This window comes from Oryx dammah, unplaced genomic scaffold (genome assembly GCF_014754425.2).
Source record: "Oryx dammah isolate SB20612 unplaced genomic scaffold, SCBI_Odam_1.1 HiC_scaffold_28, whole genome shotgun sequence".
Taxonomy (NCBI): domain Eukaryota; kingdom Metazoa; phylum Chordata; class Mammalia; order Artiodactyla; family Bovidae; genus Oryx; species Oryx dammah.
The window spans coordinates 47112504-47130578 of NW_024070212.1; the positions used below are offsets into that span (position 1 = coordinate 47112504).

The following is an 18075-nucleotide window of genomic DNA, read 5'->3' on the forward strand; positions in this document are numbered from 1 at the left end:
TGATATTTCTCCCGGCAATCTTGAGTCCAGCTTGTGTTTCTTCCAGTCTAGCGTTTCTTATGATGTACTCTGCATAGAAGTTAAATAAGCAGGGTGACAATATACAGCCTTGATGTACTCCTTTTCCTATTTGGAACCAGTCTGTTGTTCCATGTCCAGTTCTAACTGTTGCTTCCTGACCTGCATACAGGTTTCTCAAGAGGCAGGTCAGGTGGTCTGGTATTCCCATCTCTTGAAGAATTTTCCACAGTTTCTTGTGATCCACACAGTCAAAGGCTTTGGCACAGTCAATAAATCAGAAATAGATGTTTTTCTGGAACTCTCTTGCTTTTTCCATGATCCAGCGGATGTTTGCAATTTGATCTCTGGTTCTTCTGCCTTTTCTAAAACCAGCTTGAACATCAGGAAGTTCATGGTTCACATATTGCTGAAGCCTTGCTTGGAGAATTTTGAGCATTACTTTACCAGCATGTGAGATGAGAGCAATTGTGCGGTAGTTTGAGCATTCTTTGGCATTGCTTTTCTTTGGAATTGGAAAGAAAACTGACCTTTTCCAGTCCTGTGGCCACTGCTGAGTTTTCCAAATTTGCTGGCATATTGAGTGGAGCACTTTCACAGCATCATCTTTCAGGATTTGAAATAGCGCAACTGGAATTCCATCACCTCCACTAGCTTTGTTTGTAGTGATGCTTTCTAAGGCCCACTTGACTTCACATTCCAGGATGTCTGGCTCTAGATGAGTGATCACACCATCATGATTATCTGGGTCGTGAAGATCTTTTTTGTACAGTTCTTCTGTGTATTCTTGCCACCTCTTCTTAATATCTTCTGCTTCTGTTAGGTCCATACCATTTCTGTCCTTTATCGAGCCCATCTTTGCATGAAATGTTCCCTTGGTATCTCTAATTTTCTTGAAGAGATCTCTAGTCTTTCCCATTCTGTTCTTTTCCTCTATTTCTTTGCATTGATCGCTGAAGAGGGCTTTCTTATCTCTTCTTTCTATTCTCTGGAACTCTGCATTCAGATGCTTATATCTTTCCTTTTCTCCTTTGCTTTTCACTTCTCTTCTTTTCACAGCTATTTATAAGGCCTCCCCAGACAGCCATTTTGCTTTTTTGCATTTCTTTTCCATGGGGATGGTCTTGATCCCTGTCTCCTGTACAATGTCACGAACCTCATTCCATAGTTCATCAGGCACTCTATCTATCCGATCTAGGCCCTTAAATCTATTTCTCATTTACACTGCATAATCATAAGGGATTTGATTTAGGTCATACTTGAATGGTCTAGCAGTTTTCCCTACTTTCTTCAATTTGAGTCTGAATTTGGTAATAAGGACTACATGATCTGAGCCACAGTCAGCTCCTGGTCTTGTTTTTGTTGACTGTATAGAGTTTCTCCAACTTTGGCTGCAAAGAATATAATCAATCTGATTTCCGTGTTGACCATCTGGTGATGTCCATGTGTAGAGTCTTCTCTTGTGTTGTTGGAAGAGGGTGTTTCTATGACCAGTGCATTTTCTTGGCAAAACGCTATTAGTCTTTGCCCTGCTGCATTCCACATTCCAAGGCCAAATTTGCCTGTTACTCCAGGTGTTTCTTGACTTCCTACTTTTGCATTCCAGTCCCCTCTAATGAAAAGGACATCTTTTTGGGGTGTTAGTTCTAAAAGGTCTTGTAGGTCTTCATATAACGGTTCAACCTCAGCTTCTTCAGCATTACTGGTTGGGGCATAGACTTGGGTAACTGTGAATGTGGTCCACTGGAGAAGGGAATGGCAAACCACTTCAGTAGTCTTGCCTTGAGAACCCCATGAACAGTATGAAAAGGCAAAATGATAGGATACTGAAAGAGGAACTCCCCAGGTCAGTAGGTGCCCAATATGCTACTGGAGATCAGTGGAGAAATAACTCCAGAAAGAATGAAGTGATAAAGCCAAAGCAAAATCAGTACCCAGCTATGGATGTGACTGGTGATAGAAGCAAGGTCCGATGCTGTAAAGAGCAATATTGCATAGGAACCTGGAATGTCAGGTCCATGAATCAAGGCAAATTGGAAGTGGTCGAACAAGAGATGGCAAGAGTGAACATCGACATTCTAGGATTCAGCGAACTAAAATGGACTGGAATGGGTGAATTTAACTCAGATAACCATTATATCTACTACTGCAGGCAGGAATCCCTCAGAAGAAATGGAGTAACCATCATGGTCAACAAGAGTCTGAAATGCAGTACTTGGATGCAGTCTCAAAAACGACAGAATGATCTCTGTTCGTCTTCAAGGCAAACCATTCAGCAATATTAAACCTACCCTAAAGGAAAGATTGAAGAGTCTTCTTTGAATAGAAAGGTAGCAAGAATCTATAGGAAAGGGAAAATCATAATAGGAAAGGCAAATCATAAAAGGATTGAAGATCACTTAAATAAGCCAGCACATAGACAAAACAACAATCCAAAAATTGTAAAAAAAAAAAAAAATATATATATATATATAACTACATTAAATGGCAAGAGAGGGCTTCCCTGATAGCTCAGCTGATAAAGAATCTGCCTGCAATGCAGGAGACCTTGTTTTGATTCCTGAGTCGGGAAGATCCTCTGGAGGAGGGCATGGCAACCCACTCCAGTATTCTTGCCTGGAGAATTCCCATGGACAGAGGAGACTGGCAGGCTACAGTTCATGGGGTTGCCAAGAGTCTGACATAACTAAACGACTAAGCAAAGCACAGATAGTAAAACGATAAGCATGAAGACACAAAATACAACATCAAGAAAACAAAATGTGAGGGAAGGGAGTATAAAAATGTAAATCTTTTACAATGTGTTTGACCTTAAATAACTGCTAGTTTAAAATGAGTAGATACAGTCGTGAGTTAATATGCTTGAACTTCATGGCAACCATAAATAAAAAAATATAGACTATATTCACAAAAAAACAAAAGGAAAGGAAATCAAACATACAACAACAGAGAGTCATCAAATCACAAAAGGAAAAATAAAAACAAGAAATAAGCAAAGAAGAACTATAAAACAACTAGAAAACAAAGATTAAACTGGCAGTAAGGGAACTTCCCTGTTGGTCCAATGGCTAAGACTCTGCATTCCCAATGCAGGGGACATGGGTTCGATCCCTGGTCAGGGAAGTAGATTTCACATGCTGAAACTAAAAGATCCCATATGCTGCAACAAAGTTCAAAGATTCTGCATTCTACAACTAAGACCCAGTAGAGCCAGAAAAATAAATAAATATTTAAAAATAATAAACATAAAATTAAAGGAACTTGAAAAAGATTTTTTTAAATGGCAGTAAGTACATACTTATCAATTATCACTTTGAATGTCAATGGGCCAAATGCTCCAATCAAAAGACACAGCATGGTAGATTGGATAAAAGAAATAAGAATGTACAATATGCTGCCTACAAGAGATTCACTTCAGGGCAAAAGGCATACACATACTGAAAGTGAGGGTATAGAGAAACAGACTCACAGACATAGAAAACAAACTTGAGGCTACCAAAGGGAAGAGGGAGGGAGTTTTATTAACAGATAAAAACTACTCTACATAAAATAGGTAAGCAACAGGAATTTACTATATTATACAGATAATTATTTTCAATATTTTGTAATAAGGTATAATCAGAAAAAAAATGAAAACAAGAAGGAGGCGGAGGTAGCAATACTCATAGAAAAAATAGACTTTAAAACAAAGGCCATAAAGGAAGATAAAGAAGAGCATTAAATGATGAAAAGGGGATCAATACAAGAAGAGGATATTATACTCATTGATATATATGCACCCAATAGGGGAGCACTTATGTTCCTTTTACATCACTTTGTAAACCATTGGTGGAAATATAAATTAGTGCAGCCACTAGAGAAAACAGTATGGAGATTCCTTTAAAAAACTAGAAACAGTGCTATCCTATGATCCAGCAATACCACTCCTGGGTACATGCAAGAAAAAAGTGAAAACTCTAATTTGAAAAGATAGAGGCACACCAATGTTCATAGCAGCACTATTTATAATAACCAAGTCATGGAAGCAACCCATGTCCATCAACAGATGAATGGATAATGTGGTATATACATATAATGGAATATTACTCAGTCATGAGAAAGAATGAAATATTCCCATTTGCAGCAACATGGAGAGACCCAGAGAACATTATATTTAGTAAAGTAAGCCAGGCAGATAAAAACAAATATTATATAATTTATAATGCAGAATCTAAAAAGTAATGCAGGTGAATCTATGTACAAAACAGAAACAGACTCACAGACATAGAAAACAAACTTGAGGCTACCAAAGGGAAGAGGGAGGGAGTATGGGATTAACAGATAAAAACTACTCTACATAAAATAGAGAAGCAACAAGAATTTACTATATTATACAGGTAATTATTTTCAATATTTTGTAATAAGCTATAATCAAAAAAAAACACTAAAAGAAAAAAACACTGAATCACTCTGCTGTACACCTGAAACTAACACAATATTGTAAATCAACCATACTTCAACGCAAATAAATGAAAGCATGTATTATACATTAATGACTGATGAATACGATGAATTACCCACCTTAGAATCCTGCTTCAGGATTGTATAAGAGTGCCTATTTCCCTACCCTTTTGCAAAGCGTGCTTTTTATTAAAAAAAAAAAACATGTTGCCAGTCTAAGCCTGGTGTGCAGCAGTCCATGGTGTCACAAAGAGTCAGACATGACTGAGCAACTGAACTGAGTCTATGAGGTGAAAACATCAGAGTCTTAAATGGAATTTCCCCTATTATAAGGGAGGTTCAGTCTTTTTTAGTATCTTTAAAAAATACTGCACTTTTCTTTGAAGCATCTATTCATATTCTCATTTCAGTTTTATATTGTGATACTGGTGTTTTAAAAGTCCTGTATGTGAGACAGCAAAAGAGACACAGACGCGTAGAACAGACTTTTGGACTCTGTAGGAGAGGGAGAGGGTGGGATGATTTGGGAGAATGGCATTGAAACATGTATAATATCATGTAAGAAACGAATCACCAGTCTAGGTTTGATGCAGGATACAGGATGCTTGGGGCTGGTGCACTGGGTTGACCCAGAGAGATGGTATGGGGAGGGAGGTGGGAGGGGGATTCAGGATTGGGAACTCATGTCCACTCGTGGCGGATTCATGTTGATGTATGGCAAAACCAATACAGTATTGTAAAGTAAAATAAAGTTAAAAAAAAAAAAGAATTTGAACCTCAAAAAAAAAAAGAAAATCATGTGATCAATATTACTAATCACCTGGGAAATGCAAATAAAAACACAATGAGATATCAAAAAAAATGGTGATTACTAAGACCTTTCACAAATTAGAGGTCAATCTTTTTTTACATGAATTGTAACTTATCTGCCTGTTAATTTTGCTTTTACTGTTTTGTCATGCAGAAATGTTTCTTTTTAATGTAGCCAAATTTACTGATGTTTTTAGTTTTATGTCTCCTGAATTTTAAGTCATAAGGAGAAGCCTTCTTTACTTCCAGGTTATAAGAGAATTCTACCCTGTCTTCTAGTACTTCCTGATTTCACTTTGTAAGTTAAGATCTTTAATCTATTTGGAATTTATCCATATAAGCCATGAGGTATAGATCCAATTTTTCCCTCTGGATTCCTACCCAGCTGTCCCAACACCACTTGTTGAATAGTCCAAGTTTCTGTCACTGACTTGAGATGCCATTTTTTATCATGTACTAAATTCTTGTAAAAATTCCTATTCCTGGATTATATAATATCTTTCACTGACCTTTCTACATATGAACTAGTACCACAGTATTTCAGTTATTAAACATGTTTTAAAAACTGGAAGGACTGGTTTTCCTTCATTGTTTTCTTCAGATTTTTCATGGTCATTTAAGAGAATTTTTTTCCTTACAGACATTCAAGTCAGCTTATCTAGCTACTGAAAAAATCCTATTATATTTATTTTAATCATGATAAACCTATATTTTTCAACTTAGAAATAACATCTTAAATACTGTAGAGGGAAGTAACATTTTTAACATGTTGAGTCATACCATCAAGAAGACATTCTATCTTCCTATTTGTTCAAGATTACTTTGTACCTCAGAAGCATATGTAAGCTTACGTCCTGTGGTTCTTATACATTCTTGTTAATTTCTAGGCATTTTTTTGTATATACTTTTTCCTGCTGTGATAAAAGCTGTCTTTTCAAAAAACATATGAATGCTACAGATTTCAGTATATTAATCTTGTTCCCAGCTACCTTAGTCTTCTTATCATTTGTTGTTTTTCAATTAATTTTCTTATCACATTGATGTTCATTTGCTAAGTCACATCTGACTCTTTGCAACTCTTGGGACCATAGGGCATATAAAGCAGTATGTATATCTTACACATATAAAGTAGTAATTTTAACACCTGCTTTCCAATGTTTACATTTTGAATTTTTTTCTTTTCTATTACTAAACAGTCTTAACACCAAAGAATCTGAATTGTTTTGAAAGAAAATGCTTTCTGAACTTTTAGTGTTTTCAAAAAATAAGATCAGATAAAGATTTCACGTCATTTTATTTGCTCTTCCCCAAACACAGTTCTCCATAAGACGCTAATTTTGACAACATGGCTTGTTAAATATGGTGCTTTTTAGGCATTTAATTCCCCTATGCTGATTCCATCTTAGTTCTGAGAATGATGGAGGGAGGCATGTAAAGTGTGGGTCATCCCTGGTAGGTTGTGGACCAGATGCACATTAATGAGCTGGGGCAGGGAATGTGTCTAGTGATCCACAAACGGTGGTTTCTTTCCCACTTCTGTTTTTCCTCCCCCACCAGGAAAGCCACTCAGATACACAGGGAACTATCTAGAGAGCTGATTGTGTATTTAGATGACCCTATACATGGAATTTACTCAAGCAAACAATGCAGTGACATGCACAGGCTCCTATGTGAGAGGCTAGAAATAGAATTTACTAGAGGGAAAAACCCAAGCCTTTTAGATTTTAAATCTAAAATTTAATGGGGGTGGGGACTCAAAATACAATATTATATTGAACACCAAAAGGAAAAAGATATGCTTGCTTGTTATCTGCAGTATTTTTTCACTGCTCTTAGCAGCTTGTTCCTAGGTATACAAACCTTCTCTATACTCAGCCATTGCTCTAAAAGGGTATGTTATACCTCACATGATCAACCCAGAAAGAAGAGACAATTGGTTTATCAAAGAGAAGTATTTAGAAAGCGTTCCTTGGCTGTATGGTCCCACTTCTCATGTTTTCAAGCTTGTCGCTCTTGGCACTGCTCTTCCATGATAAAATATGATAATTTCTATCTTAACTGCTTGCTTGTGTAGGAAAAGGAAATGGAGCCCTCGAGGCTACTTTTATCTCCCTAACTCCATCCAAGAAAAACCAGTCAATCAGCAGTTTTGTCTTCACTTGAAAAGCTGTGTTGGAAAGGTCTACATTTAAGGGGTGAAAGGACTAAGACTGGCTTGAGATGTAGAAAAGATGGTGTTCCGAGGACACAGGGTACAGGACCAACCCCGCCATCCCCTCCCCAGCTTGGTGTGAGCCCTTCAGGCTGTTTGCCAGACGAAATAAAACCAACAAAGACCTGTTTGCTTAGAATTACAGGAAGAAATGTAGATGCTGTTTGGGTTTGAATATCAGCTCTTCCACTTGTATAACTTTAACCTGCCTCTGCAACAGCTTTCTCAGCCATAAAATAGGGATGGAAATATCTACAACACATAGGTTTTATGATGCCCAAGTAAATTAACACATGTTAAGAGCTTAGAAAAGTACATGATAATTTTGGGGCAAGCATCAGACTCAATAGATGTTTGTTATTATCATCAATATCAAGATATAAGCTTCCCAGGGAATTACAGTCATCATCCCATTGATAGTAAGAGGAGAGTTTATTCAATTCTGGTTAAATTACAGCCTTAGATATTTTATTCTCTTTCAATTCCTTCTTCAGGCCCGGAACACACATAGTGTTCTTTTAAAAATCCTTCTCAAAAGACAAACACTGCATGAACTCACTTATATGTAAAATGGTTTATCTCACAGAAGCAGAGAACAGAATGTAGTAGCCACAGGGTGGGGGCGGAAGGGGAGATGTGGTCAAAGGGTATAAAGTTAAAAAAAATTCTCTCCACATATTAAATCATTTTTCTTTGAGTTACTGGAATATTTTATTTTTTTCTGGATTTAGTTATGTTTCATTGAGATATGTTTATGACATCTAATAAGAAATCAAATTTTAAAAAAGAAGGTATTACAGAAAAATGGTATGGAATTCTCCTCTGGAAATAATTCTCTCCTCTTTCAATTACTTATAACACAAAGTATTTTGGAAAAGGACACAAAGATGGTTACCTATAGTCTTCTCCCTGTTCTGTTAAAATCTACTCATTTTTCTTAGCACCTGCTATCTCAGCATTTTTCAAGCTCTTAGAAGATTATGAAATATATTACTTAAAAAAAAACTGAAACAGACTAGGAACTATTAGTAAGGAAGAAGTCTTGTTTTGTGAGACTTTATTTCTGTTTCCATATACATCAGTACGTATGAAGATACATGTATACTGGAGTTGTGATGTAATGCACTTCTTACTGGGAATCCTGACCACAAATTTGATGAACATTATACTAGGGAGCTGGCATAATGCCTTGGTTCTACTTAAACTGTGATTATCTTGAAGGGATTTTGCACAGAGGTCTCATTCACTGTAAACATATAATTTTCAAAAGAATGGTAATGCAAACTAAACCCAAGTCCTTCTTCAATACCTCTCAGCACCCTGATGGTGGTGGTGGTGATGATTAATTGCACTTCCCCCTCAGCCTTCTCAGTGGCTCACACGTGAGCCATTAATCACGGTAGTGCAACTACTGCTTCACCCTTAGAGCTTTAATTACAGGAGACCTCCTCTGTGCCAGGTATTGCCCTAGTTGATAGGGATGAATAAGACTGTGAAAGCAGTTTGCTGAGTGATGTTCTTGAGAAGGACCTGTTTTCTGAGAAAAAAGGTGTGTTGACCATCTGGCCTTGCCCACCAAGGCCTGCTTCTTATGGAGAAGGTACGAGACTCTCACCAAGTACCCAATAAGTTTTGTTAGTGGATAAGGAAAACGTTTGAAAGCTCTTACCTTGGGGGAACTGGTAGCCTGGGGCACAGCAAGTCTGCATTTGGAATCTGGGTGTAGTTGAAGGAATTCAAATTATAAACACACAGGAAGGACCCTGGAAGCAGAAAACACACAGGCTATACCATTTTCCTACATTGTACTTATCTCTCTAGGGGAGCTAGTAAAGAAACTATAGTCATTTTACCCAGCTGGGGAAAAGCCAGAATAAACCATTAACAGAAAACAGGTCTCTGGGTGTCCTAAAGACAAAAAGAATAAGCATCCAGTTGAGATCAAATCAGGTTCTCTGCTTTCCTCTCTCCAAAATGCCAAATTCAAAAGTTATAAAATGATTGGTAACAAAATGATTTGAAGATGATTTATTATATAGGTTTGATATTTTTAACCCAGTCTTGCAAATAATTTTTAAAAATCTGGCACCCCACTTCTCAGGCAGATGAAATTTGCAGTGGGCTGCCTCGAATTTCTTCTTACTTCCCTTTGCTTGTTTAATCCTTAAAATATAAATCTGAAAAGCAGGCTCAGAGCAAGTTACATAAGTGCTTTTGGAACAACGTACAACTGTCCCACTGGTCAGTGAAACTATCCACAGCCCGAATATTTTAATGAAAGAACATACTTGTCGGCAATTCAATCCGAAGCCTGTGGGTGCCTCTCTAGGACTGGACCTGCCAAGTGTGCTTCTCTGACCTCCGTCTGACCCTGCCTTCAGGCTCTCAATGTCTGCTGTTCCCTCCCACTTTCTAAGGCAGACCAGACCCTGGCAGTGAGCAGAGAACAGCTAGAGTTTCAGATGAATTCCAGATAAAGCTGAACACAATTAAGCTCAGGAGAAAATGTTTATGGCCCTTTCTACACAAGGAGAGGCACCCACAAGGAAAGACAATTTCCCACTTCGCAGAGGAAGCAGGAGCAAGGCAAGTGATCTCATCTATGTCTGTACAGGCTACCCTGCCATGATCCCCAGCCTCCGGGGGAATAGAGACCCCATCCTTTGGTACCCACCACTGGTGTTTGCAAAGAGCTGGACCTCTTCCAGGGTATCAAGCTGCTCTTCAGGACAACTGGATACACAGAGAACGGTGGAACTGAGCCTCACATCCTTGACTTCCAGGTTGCAGGAATTCATAAAAAACACGTGTCTAGGAGGCAGATGAAACAGAAGGAGAATGTCGTAGAGCATTTCCTGTTGTTGAGTTTAATTGTGGGACTTAAATGATAGCTACACACTATCAAACAGGGGAATAATTAAAGCCAACTTTCATCATCAAATACTTCCTGCATAATTTAACAAGTATTATGCCCACCTGGGGTCATCTATGGAGTTGTACAGTTTGGGAGCTGTATTCAAATGTTAACAAAACTTCCCTCTTTCAGATTCAGCATTTTCTGGGATGTTGATAACACTAGGGCGTTCTGGGAGGAAGTCGCTGAGAAGCAAAAAGGACTGATAACATTGCCAGGGTTCCCTAGGTGAGGCCAGTGCATCAGTGAAGTCCGCAGAAAGCATAGTGTATTCAACTATATCTCAGAGAATAGCTCAACCCAGGGAAGTCAGAAGGGGAGAGGAGGAGGCCGAGGCTGTGAATTAAAGGCTTACCCCTCCCCCTGCCTCCCAGTTTGAGCCAGGAAACTCGAGACCCTTCCTGCTGCAGCTGCCCAGCCACTGGGCACAAGAACAAAACTGCTTGTTGTCATTAATGAGGTCATGTGACGGTTGGCAGCGGCAGCTCCCAGACCCTTGCCCTACACTTATCCCGGCTGCTGAGATCAGAGCAATATCAGGTCAAGAGCCCTGTAGGCAGTCCTCCAGGAGAGAGACCCGGAGAAGGGGTCCCAGAAGCTTCTTTTTCCTCAACTGGGGTTGGAAGGGGGGTGGTGGTGTAACAGGAGATGGGGGAACAGATTTCCAAGTGTATGATAACTATATACTTTATTCTACTTATTTTATTAAGTTTTAAAAATTGCAGTAAAATACACATAAAATTTTACCATCTTAAAGATTTTATGTGTGCAGTGGCATGAACGTGAGTTGATGTACAACCGTCACTACCACCCACCCCACCCCTCCTCCCACAAGAATCTTTTCATCTTGTAAAACAAGCTCTGTACCCACTTAATAATAATTCATCATCCCCAAATCTTGGCAACCACCGTTCTACTTTCAGTCTCTATGAATGTGACTACTCTAGGCAGCTCATATATCTTTTTGTGATTGACTTATGTCACTTATCATAATATCCTCAAGATTTATCTATGTTGTAGCATGTGTCAGAATTTCTTTCCTTAAAAAGGCTAAAAAATGATCCCATTATATGTATATACATTTTGTTTACTATTCATCTGCTGGACACTTGGTTGCTTCTACCTTTTGACTATTAATAATAAAATATATACTTTTCATTTCAAAGAGGATGACTATTTCCCAGCACTGCATTATGAATGCAGTGTCCAAAGAGAAGCACAGGTGTATCTGGGAAGCCTCTTCCTCCCTGTGTTCTTTGTGAGTGACACCCACAAGTGTAGGGGGAAATGGCCCCAGGGCAATCCATTTCCAGCAATGCAAAGCCCCTTACTCAAGAGCAACATTCAGGGGTAGAAGAGGCCTGCTCTGGAATCTGTATTTGGTGACTCCAAACTTATACCCAGGACCTTATACACTTAAGATGTCTTTCCTCGGAGCCGCTTTTGATTATCAAGTCTGAAGTTATTATAAGGCCTTATTCACCTTAGAAAATCATGGCCAGGAATTTCTCTCCCCTTGGGGGAGTCCTGTCTTTTCTCTCCCCTTTTGGTTTCTCTTTTGGAGTCAGGGAGATAAGAGTATGCACCATGGTGCCATAGCTGAGAGTGTAGGCTGGGAGAGAGTGGGACACAGGTTCTCAACATCCCCAGGTGGGATTGAGGTATTTCCACATAGAAACAATACTCTGTTTGGTGTATAGTTAGTAACATGATTCTGATCCCAGGTGGTGCTAGCGCTAAAGAACCCGCCTTCCAATGCAGCAGACTTTAAGAGATGCAGGTTCAATCCCTGGGTTGGGAAGATCCCCTGGAAGAGGAAATGGCAACCAGCTCCAGTATTCTTGCCTGGAAAACTCCACGGTGAGGGTTACACACACACACATAATGGATAATAATAGTGACAATTAACACTTATTAAGCCTTAGCTCATGCAGTGTCTCAGTGGATCCTGAAAACAGCCTTATGAGATAGGTATAATAACTGGTTTAAAAAGATGAAAATTCAGCTCTGAGAAGTTAAGTACCCTGCTCAAAGTCACACAGCTGAAAAGCAGCAAGGATTGAATTTGAACTTGGGATTGGCTGGTACTAAAACCTGTGTCCTTACTACCACATCAAAATTTCATTTTATGAGTTGGCTTGATAGAGTTTTGAGTGGGATTTCAGTTTCCAGGCTCAAAATGACTAATTTATATGAAGTTGTGAAATCTAGCACCTCTGTGGGTTGAGGACTTAACTTCAACACTTACTTTTTTTGAGTCATATCCTGCCCTGAAAGAGGAGCCCCTTCTACGGGGGAGTTCTTCTTGCCACACACGTTCCCAAAGCTGTCGTAGCCGAAGAGGAGTCTTCCTGTGGCTCCAGCCGCCACCGAGTAGCCCATGATGAACACCTGGCAAAACCCAAGTGGCGCGTGAAAGCCTGGCCAAAGGGCTGGAAAGCAGCCCCCCACATCCCTAAATGCTGCTATAAAATGGAACCTGGTAAAATCAAATCTCCCCAGCACGAATGCACTTCCCTCCTTTAGCAGTGACACCAGCAAGTCAGATCAATTGGGGGTCCCCAGCCTCCATGATCGAATGCCTGACGATCTGGGATGGAGCTGATGTAATAAGAGAAATAAGGTGCACAATAAATATAATATGCTTGCCTCATCCCCTAACCATCTCCCATCCCCGTCCGTGGAAACACTGTCTTCCATGAAACCAGTTCCTGGTGCCAATAAGGTTGAGGACCGCTGATGGGGGTGCTGCTTCTCTAGCACTTGCTTTACCAGGTTACGGAGGGACACTATTCTAAAACTCTGAAGCAGATTCCTCTCTGCTTTCTCCCCTTCTTCCCCAAGAGTCTGTCATTTTCTCTTTTTGCCTAAGATCACCAGGATAACTCAAACTTTTGCCCTTTGTTTTACCTAAGGCACTGGGGCTCTGCTTCTTTCCCTGAGGTTCTATCCAGCCACGCACCTTTCCTCCCTTCCACCTCTCTCTCCTCCTACTTCCTCTTCCACTTTTATTTTTATCTTGTATTTAGGGGACTCTGATCTTCAGGGGTAGAAGCAACACAGCTGAAAAACTACCAAAATACTGTCTGTAACAAGTGAGAAAAAGGTGCTTTGGAATAAGTGCTTAAAATACATAAGGAATCTCAGGAATTTTGCTGGACAAGAACATCATGCAATCTGTAGTCACTTTTGTCCAATTTCGCAATGAATGTGGAATATTTAAAATTTCAGCTCAAGTGACTAGTCCCTTAATATGCATTGATGGGGCCTCTACTCAGATTGAGTCTGTATCTTCCCATAACATAAGCTTGGTATCATAAATTTCTCAATCTGTAATACAGAAAATACCATTCAATATTTGGAAAAAATAACTGTGGTACCAGATGTTCCAAAAGTACATATTCCCAAGGTCAATTATGTTTCAGATACTTTACATTCATTACTAATTCAAGAATCAAAGTAACAGTCTTAAAGTGCCTACTAAGGGATGTGGAAACAAAATCGAGCCCCCAAGGAACTCAGCCTAGAAGACAGGCAGGGCTCAGGGCTGAGAAACTTCTGACATCCCAGGGAAGGAGGGTCTCTGCCACTCCTATTCTACCAGCACCTCCTCAACCTCAAGGTCAGACTCCAGGACGAGTGGGTCACCTGTGCACGGGGACAGACCCCCCACCCTTTACTCTCAGGCTTCAGGTGGGGGGTGGGGGTGTGCCCCTGTGGCTGGCACCGTCGCTGTCCCAGTCCCCAGCTGGTCCCCTTCCTGCTCTTCCCTTTGGAGTGTGGTCAGATTCTGATTGGTTTTAGACTTAGACGGAGGAAAGGGGTCCTGGTCTTCCACCCAGATCAGCAGAGATCTAATAATAAAGGGGAGCTCCTGCCCAGGAGGGCAAGGGTTTTTTTGGTGGGAGGGGCCGGTGGCTGGAGGGAGATTTGTATAATTCTCAGTCCCTGTCATATTACCACATTAAACCATTAAAATTTTCTTTCAACTTCAAACACACAATTGCAATTCCAAACAGTAGGTGGGTATACCAGTTACGGTGGAGCTATCAAGGAGGTTTCAGTCAATTGTGGGAAGATATGGAAAAAGGAGTCTTGAAAGAAGAGTAAGAAAAGGCAAGGTGGGAGAGGACACTGAGGAGGGAGCACAGGAAGAGATGGCCCAGAATTGAGCGGGTTCTGTCCTGTCTATGCACATATAAAGAAAGGTTGGCACGCTTTCTGTTTGCCATAGACTGTCCCGGTTCATAATTCTGGTCCCTCACCCAAACCTCCTTTGTTCAGCCCCAGCTTAGGACAGCACCATCAGTAATTCCATCCAGCATGTGCCTTGTTCCTGGTCAGGATGTCATAACAAAGACCAGAAAGCCAAACAGCAGAGGCAGAAATCACATCCTTGCCCTCTTGGCTGTGGATTAAAAAAAAATTGCAAAAGATATAAAAGCTAGTCACCTAAGGAAGAACTATCATTACTCAAATTTAATATAGTAAAGAGAACATGGACACATTGAGGTCTTCAGATTTATTTTGCAAATGATATGTAAATTTGAAGCCATTTCCAGCTTTGTGCCACCTCTCCGATGGTTCTTAGATCTCTGGGCTGTGATGGGCCATCTATAAATCCTTTCCCCAGACAACTGCTGGCTGAAGGTTTGATAGTTAGGCACTGGGTTTGAGCTGTGGAGAGGTTAGGGAAGATCATTAACAGTCCAAGTTCAAAGCAGCCAGGAACTGGCAGAACAGCTGCTCCCTGCATTTATACAACAGCAGACCCAGAGAGAAACACCAGCATCTGTGGAAAGTTTAAGAGGAGGTATTATAGGTATAGTTTTTCCCAACTCCTAGAGAAAAGCTCCAAGGGTCATTATAGAGGCAACACAGAACATTTGATTATGCCTTTAAGGTCCAACCTTCCACTGTGCCTGTTATTCACCTATCTGTGTGAAACCAGTCAGTAAGTCAAGTGAGTAAATGCCTTTCTAGCTTGGAAAGAGGTTCATATTTTAGGGTCTATTCAAATTTAACTCTTTTCAACAAAGGTAATTACATGGTAGCCACTGTCAGGCTTTATAATCATTTACCATGAAGAAACAGCATGCCTCCATCTGAAATGGAGGATTTCATGAACATGATCTTTTAAGAACTGGAGTGAGCCTTTTTCTGCTGTTACCTACAACTCTAAAATAAGCTATAAAAGCATCAAAGTTCAGCTTCCAAGAGACTCTTCCGGGACTAAAATGGAAGGTCTACCAGCAATCACACACACGTGGTAACTAGAGTGGGCAAAAACCTCATTTCCTATCCAACTAGAGGGTTTATAGCAAAGGCTTGTTCACCTGCTAAACACAACATTCCAAGAGCGAGTTACACTCAGCTAAAGTAAGAGGAATTTATTTCTAGGCTTACCTGGATAACCCTTTGTGAGAGGAACATTTTATTCGGGGGACTGAGACCAGATGGTACCAGAACTCCCCCCTCAGTGGGCTGGTACTAAGAGGCCTACTGAATGGCAATCCCACTGCAGACGGTGGTTCTCATTTCCTAATGGCGTCTTGTGTGAGAAAGTGGCCCATGGTAATAAGCCAGCCTCTCCAGTCTACTGAACCTAGAAGATTAAGAGATACCTGACTGGCACTTCTGAGAACTGCTATTTGCTCTGTGGCAAACGTCTCTAGCCGCGGCACAACCTGTTACCTGGTACAACCTGGAACCCTCACCCCCCACCTCACTTCACCCCCGCCCAGGGACGCGATTTATATTTGGGGCACAGCTATTCGGGACACACAGACACACACCACACTCAGGTCTCTTCCCTGCCAGGCACCCACACTCACCAAACCAGTCCAGAAGAGAAAGAACAGGAACAACCATGCCGTATCTGTGCATTTCCGATAAATCTGAGGTCGCCACTGTCTTTGAGTGGGGATTCTTTCTGCGGAATCCTTCCAGAAAAAGAAGGAAGAGTGTTTAGGAAAAGAGGATAATCATATCTTTAGGTCCCAACCTAGAAAATGAGCCCAAACTTACTCGAAGACTGTTCAAAATAACTTTTTTTTTTTTTTTAACGTGGCCGCCCGAAACGTTCGCGAAGCCTTTGAAACACCTGCCTGTGCGGAGCGGATGAGAAGTTCCCAGCCGCCGAGTCCTTACCTGGAGGCGCACCTAGAGGCGGCCCTAAGTTGGCGCCTAGAGGCCAGCCTCTCCCGCGCCTCCGCCCCAGCAGCCGAGTGGGTCCGAGGTGCCCCGCCAGGTGCCCCCGGGAGGCGGGGGCGCAGGGGCGGGAGGTCGATCCCCGGGATCCCGGGAGGCGGAAGCGGCCCCGCGGGGCAGGTGCGTGGAGGGGCCCGAGCCTTCCCCGCGCGCGATCCCTCCCCTGGGGCCAGGTGCGGGCCTTACCAGGTGCTCCGCTCCGAGGCACTGCATCTTGCCCTTCGCGCCGGGGGCCGCGCACTGGGAGCCCTCGCCGAGCCCGCTGCGGGCCGGCTCGGGGCCCGGCGGCCGACCGGCGAGAAGGGGCGCAGCGCCGCCCCGCGGCAGCCTCCGAGCGCCACGGACTTCGCTCTGTGCGCCATTCTGAGCGGCCCCCGGCCCCCGCGCGCACCCGGGGCCGCCCGGGTGCACCCGGAGATCCGCGCGAGTCCTCCCGCACCTCCCCCGAGGCCGGGGCTCTTCGCCGCTCGTCTAAACCACCGCGCGGTGCGACTCCCGACTTGCCCGTGTAGCCCGCTGAAGCGTGAGGTCGCCGCTGGCCCCGCCACGACCCTGCGCGCGCCCCCGCTGGGGCCTGATTAGCGTGCGGCCACGCAGACAGCAGGAAATAGAAAGTCTCAGGAAACCATTGCCGAGGGCGGGCCACGGTGGAATGCCGAATTACATCTACACGGCTAACAGGTGAGTGCCCTTTCCCTGCACCGGGTTCTGTTCTAACCGCTTTCAAAGGCATTATTAAAGAGTCAACCAGGCAGAAACTACCATTGTCCCAATCTACAGATGAGGCAAACTGAGGCACGGACAGTAGCCATGTAATTTGCTGGGGGACACACAGCCAGCAAACTGTAGAGCTAGGAGAGCTGAACCCCGAGACTCGAGGGGTTGTCAAGGTGGTTCTCAACACCAGGATGCGGCCCGGGGCTGCTCTCCCTCGACGCGTGGAGAAACTAAAGCAGCTGGAGGAACTGCAGGTTCTAGGAAGTAAAAAAGAAATAAAAAGGCTGGGGAATCTAAAGATTGGCTTAATCTGTGAATATGTAGAAGGTGGGTGCGGGAGGAGACGCTACAAAGTTAGGTGGGATGAACCAGACTTCAGGTTCTGCTTTCACGACTCTTCACAGTAGAAATGGAAATCACTCAGAAGCCACTGGTGGGGAGTCCTCCCTGGGAATAGCTGACCAACACAGAAGTGCTGTTGGGGTGAGACATTAAACACTGAAGGTGGGCCCCTACCCCCCTTTCGCTCTCTCCTACCCCCACGCACACACCTAGGGCTGCCAGGTTACCTTTATTTTCAGCCCTGCTTCTCCCTGAGGGCAGAAACCTGGCTGAGGAGTGATCTGGTGTAGCCAGGGAGTGGGAGGGAAACACAGTGGCTCTCCTGTGCCCGAGACTTTGGTTCTGGGCTCATCACCGACCTCCCACGCCTAAGTCACTGTACCTTCTGGATGCATGTTTATCAGAGTAGCTG

At 42.4% G+C, this 18075-nt stretch overlaps 1 protein-coding gene across 4 annotated transcripts in view; it reads right to left on the bottom strand.

The window, feature by feature from the left end:
• Positions 1 to 16892, bottom strand: part of SLC44A3 (solute carrier family 44 member 3) — an 87495-nt gene extending 70603 nt beyond the window's left edge. For 2 of the 4 annotated variants that reach the window (XM_040232265.1, XM_040232262.1), the window contains exons 1-5: positions 16791 to 16862; positions 16229 to 16336; positions 12643 to 12785; positions 10155 to 10291; positions 9150 to 9243 (exon numbers count right to left, since the gene is read on the bottom strand). In XM_040232265.1, coding sequence (XP_040088199.1) covers positions 9150 to 9243; positions 10155 to 10291; positions 12643 to 12785; positions 16229 to 16336; positions 16791 to 16817 — 509 coding nt within the window. In that variant the 5' untranslated portion in view covers positions 16818 to 16862. Of the gene's footprint in view, positions 1 to 9149; positions 9244 to 10154; positions 10292 to 12642; positions 12786 to 16228; positions 16337 to 16421; positions 16622 to 16790 lie in introns of those variants that run through there. The other 2 variants (XM_040232264.1, XM_040232266.1) reach the window with 2 other exon arrangements.
• Positions 16893 to 18075: the final 1183 nt, after the last annotated feature.